The 18,085-nt window shown below is 43.2% G+C and overlaps 1 protein-coding gene across 1 annotated transcript; it reads left to right on the top strand.

The window, feature by feature from the left end:
- Window positions 1-13,684: 13,684 nt before the first annotated feature.
- LOC137914172 (ras-related protein Rap-2b-like) lies at window positions 13,685-15,998 on the top strand. The gene is made up of 2 exons (XM_068757778.1): window positions 13,685-14,523; window positions 14,950-15,998. Exon 1 carries the CDS (start codon window positions 13,917-13,919, stop codon window positions 14,466-14,468), a length of 552 nt encoding a protein of 183 aa, XP_068613879.1. The 5' UTR covers window positions 13,685-13,916; the 3' UTR covers window positions 14,469-14,523; window positions 14,950-15,998.
- Window positions 15,999-18,085: the final 2,087 nt, after the last annotated feature.

Here is an 18,085-nt window from a genome sequence, read left to right as displayed (position 1 = left end):
GCAGTAAAAACATTTAGTATTTAGCCATTGTAGCAAACACATAAGCAGCAGCATTTGCAATGCAAAAAATATAATAAAATCAATAAACAGTAAAACATGTTGAGACAAGTGTGGAAAAACTAAGAAAGTAGTGGAAAGAAATCTGATTAAAATATTTATTATGAATTGAATAACTTAAACGCTCTTATTATATGTGGTTGCTATCGACAGTGAAAGTCATGTGACATGAGTGTCTTCGGGGAAAAATATTTTCTGTCTCTTTTGGTCCTGCCCTTGACGTTCATCATCTTGTCAGACATTATGAATTGGAGTTTTTTTTTGTTTTTGTTTGCAAACTGCCAGGTTCTAAAGCATGTGTGGACAAGCACACACACACACTGAAAGGCACTCATGTTGAAATTGACGGTGTGAGCGGGATAATGAGTGGTGACTACCTTCATTACAAACTCCATTATGACTTGCTTATTGCTTGGACTGCTGCCACTTTTAGATTGGTTGTGTATGTGTGTGCTTGCGTGTGTGTGTGTGTTTGTAGGTATATATACTGTAGATGTAATAACAATGTAGGAATGTGACACAAAGCAGAAAAAAATGCATTATAATTTTTTTTTAGCTGTTCAGCCACTCCAGTATAGAATCTTGTCAATTTTCTGGAGTCTCTCGGCATCGTCATCGATCTTGTCGAAAGGCGAACCTTCATCTTTCTTTTGGCACGATTGGGGCCACGAAGATATGATCAAGCAGTTTCCTCCAGCACGAGAGGAGGATGCCTGAACGGCCAGGAGTGATTTGGCTTGGTTGCCATTTCAGCTACATTTCATATTGTCTTGTATTCTTTCGGTAGATCCCATGCAGTAGGCTGTACATTTATTTAATAAACATAATTAAAGGTCTGACTGTTTCCTGTTTGACGGATATTAGAAGATTACAAGACCTTTTCCTCAGAGAGCATCACAGCTGGGTGACAAGACTGCTGTCAGACACAGAGCAGATGAGCTGGCCAATCTGATAAGAGTTATGAAACAAGCCTAGCTCTGAAATGAACTGAGGCTAAATGACCGTGTGCCTGCTGTTTCACAGCTGAGGACAGGAAACTTATTAGTTGTGCTGTAGAAGAATTAAAAAAGCTATGGGAGAAGAAAAAACAGCAAAGCTTAGGCTAATGTTAGAAAATACTTCCTTATAAATAAAAGTCCTGCATTCAAAATGTGATGTTTGTAGAAATATATTTTATCATAGAAATGCAAGTATCGACTGTGTACAAGTACAAGTCAGTATTATAATTCACTGTGCAGTTTGCAATGTATTATACTGTGAATTAAGTTTTAGCTAATTAAATGACAGTTGGGTGATTTGACAGCATTAAATCATATTCTATAAGGTGTGACATCATTTTCTCATTATTGATGACCTGTGAGAATTTGACTTCTGTAAAGTCAACTTTTCAGCATTTTGCATTTTCCAGTCCTGCAAAAAAAAAAATGCTAACGATTCCAAGGAATTGAAACACTGGGAACCGGTTCTCAACAAGAACCCATTCACGATTCCCATGAGAACCATTTTCTGGGTAAGCCCAGCGGGCGATGGAATGAAAGACGGAGCAGCGAAGCCGCTGTAGTAGAGGAAGGCGGTGCTCGAAGACCACATGGCTCCGTGATTTCAGAGAAGAGGGGAAGTCATATTGAAAAGCACAATTTATTGTGATTGGCCTTATATGGTTAAATGGACTGCACTTAAATAGCGCTTTTCCATACTTTGCAGTGCCCAAAACGCTTTACAGCTTTGGACTCACATTCACACGTTCACTCAAGTGGGCGACTGCTGCCATGCAAGGCGCTGCCAGGCCCAAGGACACTTCGACATGTGGACAGTCAGAGCTGGGATTCGAACCACTGACCTACCGATCACTCTACCAACTTAGCCACAGTTTTAACAATTCTACTAATCGGAAAATGTTTACCCCTCTGGAATTGTATCGTGGAGCAATTTCAGCAAGAATGGATGATGTCAACAATACACAGAGAAAACAAAGGTTCATTTAATCTGTGTTTCTTATTAAATATTGTTTACACATTAATAAAATGCAAGCAACCGCATGAATGAGTAAATTATCTGAAGCCCCAAAGGGTAATGAAAATGCCCCTTCAAAATCAACTATTATGAGCACATGAAATGCCTTTAATAACACCATGTCCCTCTCTACATGTCTCTCTCTGAGCCTCATGTGTTTATTGGCATCAGCTGTCCTTGGTGCTGAATAGAAAAAAGGACATTATTTCCTTGAATGGGATTAGAGAAAGAAAGATCCACTTCATGCTGCTGGCTGTCATTTCAGCGCTCAGAAGATCAAATGGACATGTCGATTTAGGACACAAGCTTGGATTATACAAAATGTATTGCTTTTTATTTCTATATGTTGGAAGAGACATGATTGTGACGTCATTTTGATGTCAAATACACAAATAAGACGACAGCACATCTTCCAGTTACTTTTCACAATCTCCTAAAAAAATGGCTGAACCCAGGGGTCAGATGAAGAGTTCAAATGGTACAAGCAGCTCCATGCGGGAACGGCAGTCTGCTTCGTTCGACTCCGATGTCATGTCTTCATCGTTGTCGCCACAACTTGGCCAGAGCAGCTTCAGGAGAGTCAGATGCACAGAGGACAACTTCCCCTGTCCGATACCCGGCCTGGCATCAGACATCCTATGCATGAAAGTGAAAGAAAGAAGCAAGAGCAGTAATTTGCTGCAGTTTGTAAGCTCTACTACAGGACAAAGCAGGAGGCCGGGAGTCCAGAGCAAGGAGCACCAGATGTTACAAAGCAGAAGACCGTCCCTGTTATCTGTATCCTGCTCTCCAAAGACCCTCTGGATACCCCCCCCCCCCCCCCCAAACCTTCAATGTGTGGAGGAGGCAGATTACAGTCCCTCCTCACAGCACACAGCGTATGCAGCGTGACATTAGTGACTGATGGACGCTAATGCCCAGAGACGGGTTGAGGACTCCATCTCTGTCTCCTGGTCCTGATGCTGTCAGGGTTTTAGTTGCCTAAAAAAAATGTGATGCAAACTCATATATATTCAAATATGACTTGACTGGTGTTCATTATGCTGCACTTGTGTTCATCTGCAGAGAGTATGGATTCATAATTATCTTAAAATACTCCAGGCCAGTACAATATTGAGATAGTGCTGCACGTCAGTAATTCTTTTTAATGGCTCATTATATATTTCACCACATTTTGGAAGCTAATACTGCACTGCTTCACGGTTTGTTTAATAACTTTTGTTCCTGCTGTGCAAATTAAATTACTCTGTATTATTAAAGTTGAAGAGATCACCTAAATTGAACTTAGCTGATATTAAACCGGGAAGAATATCCCGGGCATGGATCATAATCCTGTCTCTGTGGACTTGCATATTATTTTAGCTCCCTCTTACGACCTAAAAAACTGGCAATAGGTGTGTTGGTAACTGCATTGTGTGCATGTTTGATAATGAATAGCTCCATACTTAATGGTGTGAATAGTTTCTAGTCTCTCTATGCATGGAACTTGTCCACGTTACACCAGCTGGGATAGGCTTAGATAGTTCTTCTTGTTGCTGCCAAGGATAAGCAATTATAGGATGGATAGATGGACTATTTACACGAGAGGCTTCTTCACAGGCTTTAACACTACTTTAGCTTACTTTAAATTAAAATCTGTCCCCACTGTTGGACTCTGAAATGATGATTTGAATGGCATTTCTTATACTTTTATTTTCTCTATACTTTTTTTTTTTAATCTCAGTGCTTCTTTCACCAAGGAAAGACTGTGTATCAGCAAATTACTGGACACGGTGGATTCTGAAACACATGTAGTAAGGTAATAAGCAAATAGTCTTTTATCTATGACCTTTCAAATCTATTGATCGGAAAAGGAAGTCAACAGTGAGAGTCCTGTTACGGCCGGCTAGCAGGCCCCAACACACGAGTTTATTTAACGGGTTCAATAATGGGGTGAGAAAGTCAGTATCAGAGGTGTGTGAGGGCGCATGTTGCCAGTGAGAAGAAAACACCAACAGACAGTATGACTTTGGGAACGGACCGACAGGGAAGCAGCAGCCTCCGTGTCTGCAACAACTGCCACTGCGATTGCTGATCTCAGACACTTGGTGGCCGGGTAGGCGGGGAACACTGGCCAGGTGTTCCCAACGACTTGATGCCAAGTCAGCTTTGGAGGCAACAAGTCGGGCCAAAGCCAGGGTGCTGTCACAGTCCAGCCAAGAGGTGAATGCTCTGTTGTCTTCTGCGGGAGTTAGGTGCTGCTCAAAATCCCCTCAGAATGTTGCTATCAACTTTGTATCCAAGGTCTTTTTAAAAAAAACAAAAGCTTCACAGACTGAAGATTAAGTGAGATTTTCTTTAAACTGATATTTCTTTAAACTCAGCATCATGGTGAGTTGGTGTTCAGTGCTGCCCTTGTTTTGCCACTTTCCCTCTCTACCATGTGTGTGTGTGTGTGCGTGCGTGCGTGCTGGAGATTTCTGTGCATGGCAATCTTTTCCTCTGTTACCTTGCGTGTTCTGGCATTAAATTGTTAATGATCCACCGGAGATAAAGCTATGTAATCAAGAATCCAGCTTCCAGTGTGAGTGTTTTCCTTCGTCGTTAGAAAGCGACGCACCTGGGATGCTTGGCTGTGGCTCTTGGAAGTATTTTATTACTGCAACATTGTTGGTTTAGGTGTGTTTAAAGCATGAAATTTACAGAAGGATGGTCCCGTCATTTCCTTATCTAAATTGAGATGAGTGACACAGAAATGAACATAAAGATCGTAAAGATCATGAAATACAAATATTTGACATTGTAACAAATATTTGTGCCCGTCATAGGACTGTGCTTCTGCTTTGAATTCTACTTGCATACATAAACGCATTGACGATATTTTCAACCCGGCACATAAAGGCTTCTCCACAGTGAGTTTACACACTCCTCCATGAGATAGTGCGATGATCGGCAATGTGCATTCTCCTCTCAAAGGAATAGCTGACAGAACAGCTTGTCCTCTAAAACTGCTTCACACGTCTGAGACTGAGAATGAATCAAAGACGGGCTTGAAACTAGCTTTCACTTCCAACATCTAGACTTTAAATTTAACTTGTGAAATCCTCTTCTCCAACACTAAGTCCCCTCTTCCTCCCATCCTTAACCTCCAGTGATTTGTCGCTCTCTCCCTATACACCTCCATTTCCTGTTTTTCCATTCCTGTTTTCTCTTCCCTTCCGACCTTGTTGTTCAACGCATCAACGCACATACAGTTGCACTTCATATAAATAAACTACTCATGCATAGGTGTCCTGTTGACAACTTTTCTGAAGAGGTTGCCTGATCTGACAAAAACAGCCATTCCTACATCCCCATTCTCTCTGAGTCAGGAGAGAAATTGGGATATGAAAACGGTGTGGATAATTAAAAAGGAATATACTGCTATGGTGAAACTGCTTGGGTGCTCAAAATAACTTAAAATTAAACTGGATCAAGTTCGCAATTCACAAGTTTGACAGTTAATGTTTTCTTCACTGGTTACTCAGCGTGTGTGTGTGTCTGTGTGTGCATCTGAAAGATGATCCACTTGTCCTGGATTCCCTGCTAAACTTAGCAGAGTGACTGTTGTCATGTTTGAGCTGTCACAAGCATGTTTCCCTGCGAGAACACTCCCCGCAGGCCAATGTGCCTGTTCCTTCAGCCTGTTGCTTTCATACCACGTGGACCGATGCCATGGACAAGAAGCTCGCTGATCCAGCCAGGGTCGACTGTTGAGACAAGGTTCAGTCCACTGGTGACTGATTTTTCCTTTAAAGGTTATTCAAGGTGCTTTAAATAACTGTCTGAACCAGAAAATGGGGCTTTCACTTTCTGCATCACCAACGTATTTTTCTGTCACTACTGACATTCTGGTAGGACACATAATGCAGGGAGTGTTGCGGGCTTATGTCGTCTTCCCAATTACACTCCCTCGCTCTGTTTTCTCACTTCAGACAGATCGACTGCTACAACAGCATCGCGTCACGTCAGGAGGCGCCTTCACTGCTCCCTCTGGCAGGAGAATTTCCGTTGAATCCTGCAGTGTGTGAGGCACATTATTTTTCTATATTGCACTGAGTGCATGTTTGAGATTCAAGAGAAGATAATTTGCAGCAATTCTCAATTTGTGTGTGGTGAAACCCAATTTCAAAATCCGTGAGGATTTATTTTAAGCTCCTGTGGTGTGAAGCCGGCATTATAATTGGCACGCTTGAAGTTTAGCAACATGCTGTCAAACATTGCAAAGTGCACCTTCAGTGAGGATTATGTGCTAACACTGTTGTGTGATTTACACAGAGCCATTATGGTAGAAGGTGTGATGTGTAATAGTACACCCAATAATTTAGCTGATAGTCACATGAGAAGATTGATACAGATGACAGTATCAATCTTCCGTCTGTTCCTTCACTTAAAATAAAAAGATTTGACCTTTTGATTTTTTTACACTTTAATTACATTCACAAATGTACAGTTTCACATATCAACAAGAAAGTGCTTCAAATACAAAAATTAGAAATACAAATAAATAAGATTTTAAAAAACATCAGTGCAATGCTTATCAATCAGCAAAGTAATTTGTCCTTTTGTCTGATATTACAGCAAAATACTGAAGCTGCTTCTTGACCTGCTTTATTCTCCTCTAAAATGTGTTCTTTCTACATGGATTGTGAGCTTCACTTCACCAGAATTAAAGTTTAAAAGCTGCCACTTTTGTGATTTGCTTTTTTGTATCCTGCACCAGAAATAAATAAAAATTCCAATACTAATATTTTCACTAAACAAATTAAAAATATTTGTCAAAAGAGTGAAGAGCCTCCCCTCGGCTTGCTGGTCCATGCAGTGGGTGCACTGTTACACTGCCCTTTCTTTTTTGATTGCTTTTACACAGTTTTTGTAAAGGACTTGTTGGACGTGTGCTGACCATGTTTTACACAAGAGAGATTCTGCATAGAGGCTGGATGCCTCAATGCAGCCTAAAAGGTAGTTTAAATGTTTGAAGACATTTCCCCTCTTATCCAAGGGGCTTCTTCAGTTCTCAGAACCTATTTCAGCAGTGGTGACTGCATCCTGACAGGACTTTTTTTCAGAGATACAAATTTTCCAAGACAGCTCTTGATTCAGGAATCCCTCACTGATAAAAGGGAACACATTTGACAAAGTGATATTAGACACTGGCTGCTACAAATGCAGGACTTGTTTGAATAATCCATTTAAAGATCTCTCTCAGTAATTTTACCTGCACCATCTTCTCCAAAAACAGACCTCACGGCGCTGTGCCCGATGATCCCCCCCCACCCACACCATTCGTGCCACCTCCTCCTACTGCAAGTATAGCTGGCCATGTCTCCCTAACAGTAAGATGAGGCCACTATAGAAGCCATAATGGTGTCTGTCAGAAGAAGACGTCCCAAGTCTTCCCTACAGTGGCAGGAACCAGTGAAACATGAGGTGAGAAGGCGGTCGCTTTATTTGTAGCCACTCAGGGTCTTCAGTGAAACCCCAGCGGACCTCCTTCCCTTTTCGATTCCTATTTTTCACAGACTAAGTGAATGTGTGGGTGGGGCCGCACACATACAAAACACACACACACACACACACATTTTAATTGTGTTAGCAAACGCGCTAATTGCATTGCTGTTGGCTGGGATTCTGTCCTTTTTCAGTTTGCTACAACTCTGAACGTTTGCGTTCGAGTTAGACAAGAATATGCATGCCTGCATGAAGAGAGCCGCCGCCTCATGGAACCTTCCAGCTACGCTCACAGCATTTCTCATGATTATGAGCTTCCCCATCAGCTGCAGTGAGGAAGTGAGAATGTCAGACTGTTCTATGATTAGGATGATTGCTGTGACTGTCACCCCTCAACTTTAACCCCCCCCCCCCCCAGCAGCCAACTGTTCCGGATAGAGATGTGCACATTATTAATGATGGTCAAATTCCACATATGAAAGACTCTGTGTCATCATGCTTCCTCCTATTCGCTATACATCTTTTAATGATTTCTTTTCTTCTTCCTGTTTTATCAGCATTTTGCACTAGTGATGGTTGAAAAGTTGTATCCAAAATTATCGAGGATTTTGCATACCTTGCATGCTTCTCTCCAAACAGGTTGATCTTTGCTGCGGAATATAATGGCGTTTGACACAAGCCAACAGTCTTTTGTCTTCCCGCTCTCTCTGCATTTTGAACAATGCTGAATTCTCACCAGCAGGATGTCAATGGGAAATCATTAGCTTCCTGTCTTTGTGTGTTAGAAGTCCATCTGTGAAGCTACGTCACATATTTATCCGAAAAAACTTGCTCAGATGCGAACATGCCGTTGTCTTTCGTACGCTCCTGCGTGAGTGTTTAATGTTAACTTTGATTGAATTTAACAGTTCTCAAACCTCCGTTGTTGTATCTCTTGCTCCTTTGAGCTGTGAGCGCCAGAGATGATGCAAGGAATGTTAGATTGGTTGGATGTGGCTCTGTTGCCCTCCACTGGAACAAAGGCCTCGGTGCAGACCTTTTTAACTCTTGCTGCTATTCCAAACCACAATGTGGTTCTACTCAATCCGCAGAGGAATATAAACATATTTGAAATATTTTCATGTTTAGACATTATTATTTCCTTTTATTTCACAGTGAACTGCCCTCTTAAGAGGTCTTCACTCCAGGTTGGGAACATCTGAATTGCTGTCATTGCTTTGGGGCCTGGGGATATAATGCTCTGACATTTATGCCATGACAATTTTGACATTTTATTGTGGTCCTTACACTAAACTCAAGTAAAATGTAAAGGCGCACACCGTGTAGAAACCCCACATAGTGATGCTTCCTATAGTGTGGGTTAATCCAATCACTGAGAGACTAAAGCGGCCAGTGCACACGGTCTGAGACCTGCGTCATGGTCAAGCAGCTACGGTCCTCAGGCGGACCGTCTGCAACCGTTTCTATCACTTTCACAAATTGGCAATCTGACATTTGACACCTTTTTCATTCCATCACTGACCAGAAGTGTGGATGGGAGATGGAGTCGCAGTCTGGACATCCCTCTTCGGATCTTATTCATCCCTTAACACTGACATAACTATTCCTGTCATTTGTCAGACGCACCATTATACCCATAATGCAACAAGGCTGCTACTGATTCCCGATCTAGACTTCACAGCACATCAAACAAATTAGAAAGTTGCTGAAGCGTACCTTGACGCTAATGTCAAATTCTCCACTAACAGAAATCCAAATAGGGCTGCAGGAGGTGTAGTTGCCGAAATGAAATGTAGGCTAGTCTAAACCCTTGGTGATATGAAGCGTATTAAAATCCGCTTTATTAGTTATCCACAGGCCTTGTTTTGACTCCATCGTTTGTAGAAATGTTCTGTTACTGTTCTTTTTAAATTTAGTGGCTACCTGTTTTTAGCGGTTTTGTTAATCCATCTTTTTTTTGCAAACATGTAACATCCAAACATCACACGCCTGTCGTGTCTCCTCTCTTGACTCTTACATTTTTACTTATGCAGGCGTCGATTTACCTCTATTACCACCTCCACGGTTGGGAACAATAGCAACACCCCACCCCCCCTCACCCCCGACAAAAAGGTTTGTATAGTGCCTTCAAAACAACAAGGGTGGGTAAAAGTTGCAAAAATCCTGCTTGGAACAGACCGTGTCAAACCGGGGCTTATTCCTCTAGGATAACAAACGGGTTATTCGGCTTAACATGAGCCGTAACTCCCTTTCTGAGTATGAAGTGTACCTCAAAACAGCGGATGCATTGGTGTGAACACGACACGTTGAACAGCAGCAGGAATTGTGAACTTTCGGGAGAGAAATAGATTAACAAGAGGAAGGGCTTTAGCGATGGCGATGCCCCCAGTCTCATTTGCATCATGCATAAAGAGCAACATTTGAAAACTGCCTCTTCACACCTCTGAGACCAAATCACAAGATGCCTTTGGAAAGCGTTTCATTTATGCTGCGCTCGGATTCTTCTGGTATGATGAATGAGCATCCTCCACAAATTGACTAATTAATAAATCAAAACACACACGTTGCCACAGAGGATGTGTGAGAATACACACTTTGAAAATAGAGTAATTAATTCAAGGTCAGAAGACAATAAAACCAATAACGTTTTGCCACAAATCGTTTTTCCCTTTTTGAAATTACGGCCTTAAACTTATGTCTCCGAGGCCTTTGAATCCTTGTGGGATGAAAACAATGGAGGGGAATTATCTCTGCCTTTAATTAGCTTAGTGGTTTCAGACATTTAAATGAGTCAACTATCCTTCTTGTAGGACACGGGGTGAGGATTAAAGACCTGTCGCTGTATGTCTTCTTCTGATCTGTGGAAGTTCACCTTTTACTGAATGGATCACACCGCTCCACCCTCGCTCTATTTTAGGCTGTTTCAATTAGAGCCTGCTGTGGATGATATGAGATGAAAGTGGTATTAGATAAGGGGCAATGAGCCCAGGCCCCTTGGTAAGTTGGTAGAGGTTAGGAGGAAAGAAAAAGATCAGTCGATTAGAATCGCTTCTGCAAAGGAGAATAAGGAAGCAGATCCGGGGTTTTCCTTTTTATTTGACATTATTGCTCATGTTTAAAGAACAATGTATAAAAATATGGCACACTTTAATAATATTAATATTATTAATAACTTTAATAGTAGAGTTAATCTTCTGCCAGGCGTAGCTGTTCCAAGTTATATCGTTGGCACGTCTGACTTTGGCTTGTTAATAGGCCCTTGATACAAGTCGCTTCGGATGTTTGCTAAATGACTAAATGTAAATATAATCGATACATCTGTTTTGAGCATTGTATCCATTAACACCTACATACTTCCATGCATCTTTTATGCTGGCAACATCCCAAAGTCAAAAACTTTTGAGAGCAATGAAATTGGTGACATGGAGTATAGATGCAAAAATCTAACTGGTAAAAACAAAAAAACAAAGTATCGATGTACTGAATAGTCCAATAAATATCGTGACCTGTGGATGGAATGTTTCTTCACCACTTTTTTGTTCTTTATATACATAGTTTCTTCATTCTTGCTTGGGTTATAGTTACACTGCCCCCAACGATTTCTGGTCTGTTTCATCTGCAATGCACAAGTGTGGACAAATTAATCTGTATATATATGTATATATATCTTTAACGATGAACATGAATGAGGCTTATATGTTGCAACTATCAACGACAGCAGACAGTAGACAAGAGTTTTCATTTAGGGACTAAAAAGTGAAGCCGTTTTTACACATAGCGCTGCAACAAAGACCTGTCTCCGTGCCACCTATTTTATTTACATGGAACAAACAAACAGTGGCATTACACAACCTCAGGGTTCTTTTTTTGAATAGCAAGCTGCTATTCTGCAAGCAAAAGAGGCGTGATCGTATTGTACAGTGGCGTCTGCAACTTGTGTGACGTTCTCACCGCATGTAAAAAAAAACACTTTGTAAACAGTGTTACATGCTGAGCGATCTTAACCCCTACTTGGACAGCGAGGATACCTCAGGCTGTGCCGTCTTCCCACGTTGCAGACATTTTCATTTAATTTTCCCATTTTGAATTAGCTGTTAACTGCTTTTACCTGCTTGGTAAATCTCGGGGTGACACACATGACACATTGTGACATCATACCAGAGACCTGTCGTACCACCTACCGGTAACTCACTCCATTAAGACAGACATCGAGTTGGTGCTGTCGCTCCGCTGCTGTCTCGGAGGAGGAACAACAATGGATGTCTGTTATGCCTTTGTAATGCTCATGCTGAATGATGAAGAGCAACGAAAGCACAAGCCTCCAAGAGGCTGTGTTAAAGGGGAGTTAGCTGATAACAATGTAGCCAATCTGCTAAAACACACATTTCATTCATCCTTTTAATTATGAGAGTCCAGCAGTCTCAGTGTTTCATCAGACACCTTGAGCCGCAGTGAAGGGACAGCAACACAAAGAACAAAGGGCAACGTGTGTGCACGTCCATCCAGTTATCAGTGGCGTGTGAAAGTAAACTCCCCTCCCCTCTGATCTGACAGGATGGCCTGGTTTTACATTCAGAGTGATCATTCCCCACAGATGTGACTATCTACACCAAAAGACCCGAGGTTATGTTGCCATCACGCCTTTAGGTAGATAGCGCTGATTGACTTCATGCAGGCGTTGACTTCTTTTTAAATGGAATTTGGGAAAGGGCTGGCAGCAGGCCACTTTGAATCCCACAAGACAGGCCCATGTGACATGTTTCTGTTGCTGCCACCTCGATCCACACCTGTGATAAAAATCCTCATCATAAGAGGTTTATGGGGTTTTAAATCGGCAGATTCATTCATTTGTTCCATCCAACTGATGGTATGTCGTTTGAGCTTCAATAGTCACACGGATGCATAATGGATTCCAGTTACTTTAATGTTTATTCGCCTAACCATATTGCGTGTGTGCGTTGTATCGCTGTTGTGGATAAATTAAAACTGTATTGATCCAACAGAGCTTTCCCAGATATCCCTCGAGGTGATGAAGTCACGACTACGGTTGAATCATATGCTGCGCTGACAGGCATTGATTAGAAACAGAGGTTATTGCACAGTTTGCTAAAGGGTGTAAAAATGATCTTATGAATGCATTTTTTAAACACAGTGAGAGAGATGTGATTACTTCGTGATTTGAATAGTAGACTATTAGAGTATTAAATGATGAACTCTTTGTACAAATATTGCACCACAGGGCTAAATCATATTAACAGGAACTTCTCTGTTGAAACAAAACTCGTTGGCACATCGGCAAACAAGGAAATCTTGAAAACCAAACATCCAAAGGAGTGTCAGAACATTCTAGACAAAGTTGCTGCTGAGTCACTTCCGCTCCGCTGTTATTCAGGCTTGCTGAGATTTTAGAACAGCATGGATGCTGTTCTAAAGTTTGTTTTAGGCAGTATATCTATAATTTTAGGTCTATAGCTGGGTAATTTAAAACATTGTCTTAATTCACCTTGGTTTGTTTTGATTTATATGAAACTATAAAAGCCGGTGTCATGGCATTAGAGTGGAGAACAACAGAGACCAAAACACCTTTGCGTGATTAAGCAAGGCCTTATGTATTGCAGTAGAAAGGCCTTTCCCGCAAGTTGTCTGCGAGTGAGTCACAGGAGGAAGATAAATGATCAGTGATTTCTAAACTAAGGTGTGGCAAGTCCCCGAGAGTATGAAGGGGAGCAGCCACGCTGACTTCGCGATTACAGCCGCACTGCTCCTTTAACTGTTTGTGAGTGACGTGGGACGCCGACGGCGTGCTGAGTGTGGGCAGGAAGCGTTGAAAAGCTACGGCTTCAAGCTAGCCTAAACTAGCATAGACAAAACCGGAAATCACATTTTTCCCTTTCAGAATATAATAATTAGTTTGTTAAAAGAAATTGTCACGATAAATACTATCAAAAGGACTTTTTTTTCTGATAATAAATTTTATAAATTACGTTATTAAGAGGTAAATAAACCGTAACAAGGTACCGGTGCAGGACATATTATGTCATTATAAATTTATTCTGAAATTTCCCGCAGGAAGTGTAAAGGCCTGCGTCATAGTAAACTCGACTCTACAACAGAAGAGGAACTGGCGCACGGCGTCTACTTGAACGAAGACGGTGGAAGCTTGCACAAGAACCGGCTGAGCCGTCCTCTGGAACTCAACATGCCACAATTCAAATGTTGAGCACACGTCCGAAGGGGCCACCATTACCTCCTAAACGGCAGTAGCTGACGGCCACGCCCCGGGTCCACCGCTCGGAGCGATTTGAAACCCAGCAGGGCGGCTAGCGGGCTCACAGCGGCGCGGAGAGGAAGCAGGAGCGGCGGGCTGTTCGGGAACCATGAGAGAGTACAAAGTGGTAGTTCTTGGGTCCGGAGGAGTCGGGAAATCCGCGTTAACCGTCCAGTTCGTGACGGGGTCCTTCATCGAGAAATATGACCCCACGATAGAGGATTTCTACAGAAAGGAGATAGAGGTGGACTCTTCTCCGTCCGTTCTGGAGATACTGGACACGGCCGGGACCGAGCAGTTCGCCTCCATGCGAGATCTGTACATCAAAAACGGCCAGGGCTTCATCCTGGTGTACAGCCTGGTGAACCAACAGAGCTTCCAGGACATCAAGCCGATGCGGGATCAGATCATTCGGGTGAAACGGTACGAGAGGGTGCCCATGATTCTGGTCGGGAACAAAGTGGACCTGGAGGGAGAAAGGGAGGTCTCGTCCGGCGACGGCAAGGCGCTGGCGGACGACTGGAACTGCCCGTTCATGGAAACTTCAGCCAAAAATAAAACGTCGGTGGACGAACTGTTCGCGGAGATAGTCCGACAGATGAACTACGCCTCGACACCCAATGGCGACGACCAGTGCTGCTCGTCTTGTGTCATCCTTTAAGAAACGCAATCAGAATTACGTTTTTAGTCTTTGCTCGGTTTTATGTTTGCAAATGGTAAGTTGAAGCGTAATACACACTCAAAACGTCAAAAGCTGCAAGAGATCCTCTGGAAGCGGCACCCAAAACGCACTAAATTGCGCATGTCAGTAGAAAGTAGTGGCCAGAATGCAGCACTTTGTGTTTGCTGCTACTTCTGAGCGGGGAGTTCGTTTACAATGAGAATCTACAGAGCTCAGCGTGCAGGCCGTTGTGCTAAAGCAGATTGGGGAAGTGTCTGACTCACGAGTAAAACTGCAGAGCAGGCTGTGGTTGAATCTGGAGACCCTAAATATCAAGCAACTTCTCAAAAGCTAAGAAGAATTGGGGGGGGGGGGGGGGGTGCACAGTTCCTCTGTTTGCTCACACACAGTGTTCTGTTCTTCTGTGCTCTTGTCAAAAGTCACTTTGGTTCACTCACAATTCATTCTTTTTTTTTGGCAGTGTGTTGCAGCAAGTGTGTACTCTTGAGCTCCTCTTCGTGTCTCGCCCTGGCTTCGGAGGAAAATGCAGGGAGGAATACTGCAGGGGAGGGGGGGGGAGCGACGGCGGGAGGGGTCCAGTCTTCAGGAATTCCGCTGTGTTGGAGTATCTTTCGCTGCACGATCAGTGTCCTCCATTGATGTCAACACTGTCGTCTCCAGAGTTTCAGCGAAGCCCCCCCCCCCCCCCCCCATCGCACTCGTTCCGACTGTCCTCACACCTGGAGCTGAGCCTGAATGGAGACGATACGGAGGGCAACACTTAGATACACTGGCAAATGGATATTTCTGCAGAAGAGGACGACAGAGAGTATATTTTGTAGAATATCTGCACCGTCTGGCGCAGGTTACGGTTTTAACTCACTTTAGCGGAATGCCCCGTAACACTCCAAATCTTCTGGGGTTTTTTTCTTCTCTTTTCCAATGTCAAAAGAAGACGACGCCACTTTCCCGCGGGTGGAGTGAAACGTGACGAGTGCCACTTCAGTGTTTGAGAGGACCTGAGCTAAAGTGGCACGGGGCTGTTGACACGATCGCCCTCGTGTCCGAGTGCCTTTCCAAAACGAATCAGCTGTTCAGTTTAGTGCCAACCTCCGTATATCACCAAAACGACTCTGAAAATCTGTTCACCTGGATAATGTCGTAGGGGTGGAGGCTGAATTTTTATTTTTATTTCTTTTTAAATGGGCTTTTTGTATTGGAACGGCAGTTTTCTGTGTGTTTTTTGTTCGCCTTTTCGAAGTCTAAGATGTCATTTTTGCAATGTCTGCATTGTCTGGCCAAACCTCTATCTTGAAATGCACAGGTACTGGAATCCCCTCGACGTGACCACAGCACCAAACGCTTTCCTTCCGGACCTCTTGAACTCTGTTTGTACTGTTGATTTTGTCGTTTTTTTGGCAGGAAATGTGATCATGTACCGTGTTGACAAATCTAACCTTGATTGTACGTTTCTCAGATCAGCCTTTAAACAATTGGCTGTCTGTTTAAAAAAAAAACTTTTTAATACAAATGACATTTTTCAAAAAAGATCTCGAACTGTGTTTCCTCTTTGTTGACGTCTACCTGCTTCAGTGTTTACCGCGGTGGCCAGTTTAAACAAGTTGTCACGAGCAGTTTGCACAAGATCGCTTCTTGTTTAAACACAGTCTAGTGTGTTTGAATACAGACAAATAACTAGATTACTACAAATACCCACAGTTCTAAAGTAGTCCAAAAAGGAAACTATTCACTCATGTGTGTGATTTACAGTAACATGATTTCCCCCAAAACCCAAATTTAAGTTAAGCTAAAAAGTTGAGAATAAGCTCGTAGGGAAAAGGGAATTTAGCCTTTCTTTTTTGACACATTCACTTGTCAACTTAATGGATGTGCTCTTATTTCATGTGGTTTATGACATTTTAAAATATTCTTTTTAGCCTTTTTGACCGTGATTTTCCTTGCATGCTAAACTTTCCATGGTGAGTGAAAAGCAGAAGCTGACAGGAAGCGGACGGCGTTATTACAAACATGTTGCAACTTGCTTGAAGAAGAGATGAGTAAGTCACCTCAGTCTGTGGGAGTGTTGGTATCACCCTGCTGATCCGGGCATAGTTATTGTCTTGCTATTAAACCACTTGCCACGTCCCTGTACGGCTGGAATTTGTGTAAAAATAACATCTCGTTAATTCCCTGCTGAGATTTCTCATTTCTTCCTCGTTGATGATCCGCTGCTGATGTGTTGGGAAGATGAAAACACCTCTTCTCTATTCTGTCACCCTTGCATTCATTAATTGACGGGGTCGGGTCATGCAGTTCAAGAGAAGCGCTCTAAACGCCTTGTAGTGGAGCTTCCGCTTGGGTGTAGAGGCACGAGGACGGCCTGGCGTGACCCACAGGGCTTACCGAGCCCCTGCTGGCTGGGGAGCTGCAGAATAGCTTTGTGTGTGTGTGTGTGTGGGGGGGGGGGGGGACAAAGACACGCACTGTATTTTTCGCTCACCCTAAGGAGGAATAGACAAAGTTGGGCTTTAACTTCGTGTTTCAGCATCAGGTGGAGAAATGGTCTTTGTTGGTGCTTGTTGACGGCGAGCGTCCCAGTCTGTCTTTCATCCGCCGCAGGCCGCGGCGGGTTCACAGCGGCGCTGTGCATGTGAAGTCGAGGCCGATGCGTGTGTGTCTTCCGAGGCCCGGGCACAGGTTGTGTGATTAGACACGATCTGAGCTGAAGCTGAACTTCAAATACTACAGGTGAACTGGTGGGAGGATAAGCGGGGGCACCCATTACAGCTATGTCCCAGAAACTGTAGGTGACACCCCCCCCCCCCACACACACACACACACACTTGCTGTGTTGAAACAGCTGATAGCAGAGGAATTTGCCCTATGGGGAGATAAGGGTCTGTTTAGTGTCTTTTAATCCATCACTTTGAGATGAGAGGAAGTGAAAGCAACCCCCCCCTCCCTTTTTTTTTCTTATTTTTTGTTTTACTTGAGTGTGGTTAGTTACGGTGGTTTTCATTTTCAATTTCCTGGACTTGTATATTTTTTGTAGGTTTGAATTCTAGCATTTTTTATTTTTATTGCTCAACTTGTTTGCTTCAGCCGCGGCACACAGGAAAGCCTTTGTGATCAGGTTTGCACATCGTCATCTTGTCAGTGGTTGCTGGTCATGGGAGAAGGTCATGTGATGTAGTTGCCATGGTTAAGGGGGGTTGGGACGTGGCATGGCTGCTCTGGGTGGCCCTGTGACCTATGGGAGTTCAGTTGTTGCTGGCTGATTGGTCGTCTCACTCACAACATACAGTCTGTATTTTCTTACCTTGTGACAGGAAGTGCGTTTATACATTTAAGCCACATTTCTCTGCCTACTTTGATGTTGCCGCCTATTAAGAGAGAGTTCTCGTCTGTGACAGGAAGTGTTGTGACGGAGTCGGTGAGCGTGGATGGTTCGTGTTTACACGGGACTTAATCACTACATGGGCGCTTTGTTGAATTATAGGCTTCTCGTCCTCTTTGAGCATCGCCGTATTTTTGAGGCTCTGTTCTGCCCGAGAGAGAGAGAGAGTGACCTTCTTCCTCCAGGCAGATGTGCTGTATCTCCCAAGGGACGCCTGTCC

Source organism: Brachionichthys hirsutus, unplaced genomic scaffold (assembly GCF_040956055.1).
Source record: "Brachionichthys hirsutus isolate HB-005 unplaced genomic scaffold, CSIRO-AGI_Bhir_v1 contig_955, whole genome shotgun sequence".
Taxonomy (NCBI): Eukaryota; Metazoa; Chordata; class Actinopteri; order Lophiiformes; family Brachionichthyidae; genus Brachionichthys; species Brachionichthys hirsutus.
Note: the sequence above shows the minus strand (reverse complement) of the source record. Positions and strands in the feature narration are given on the sequence as shown.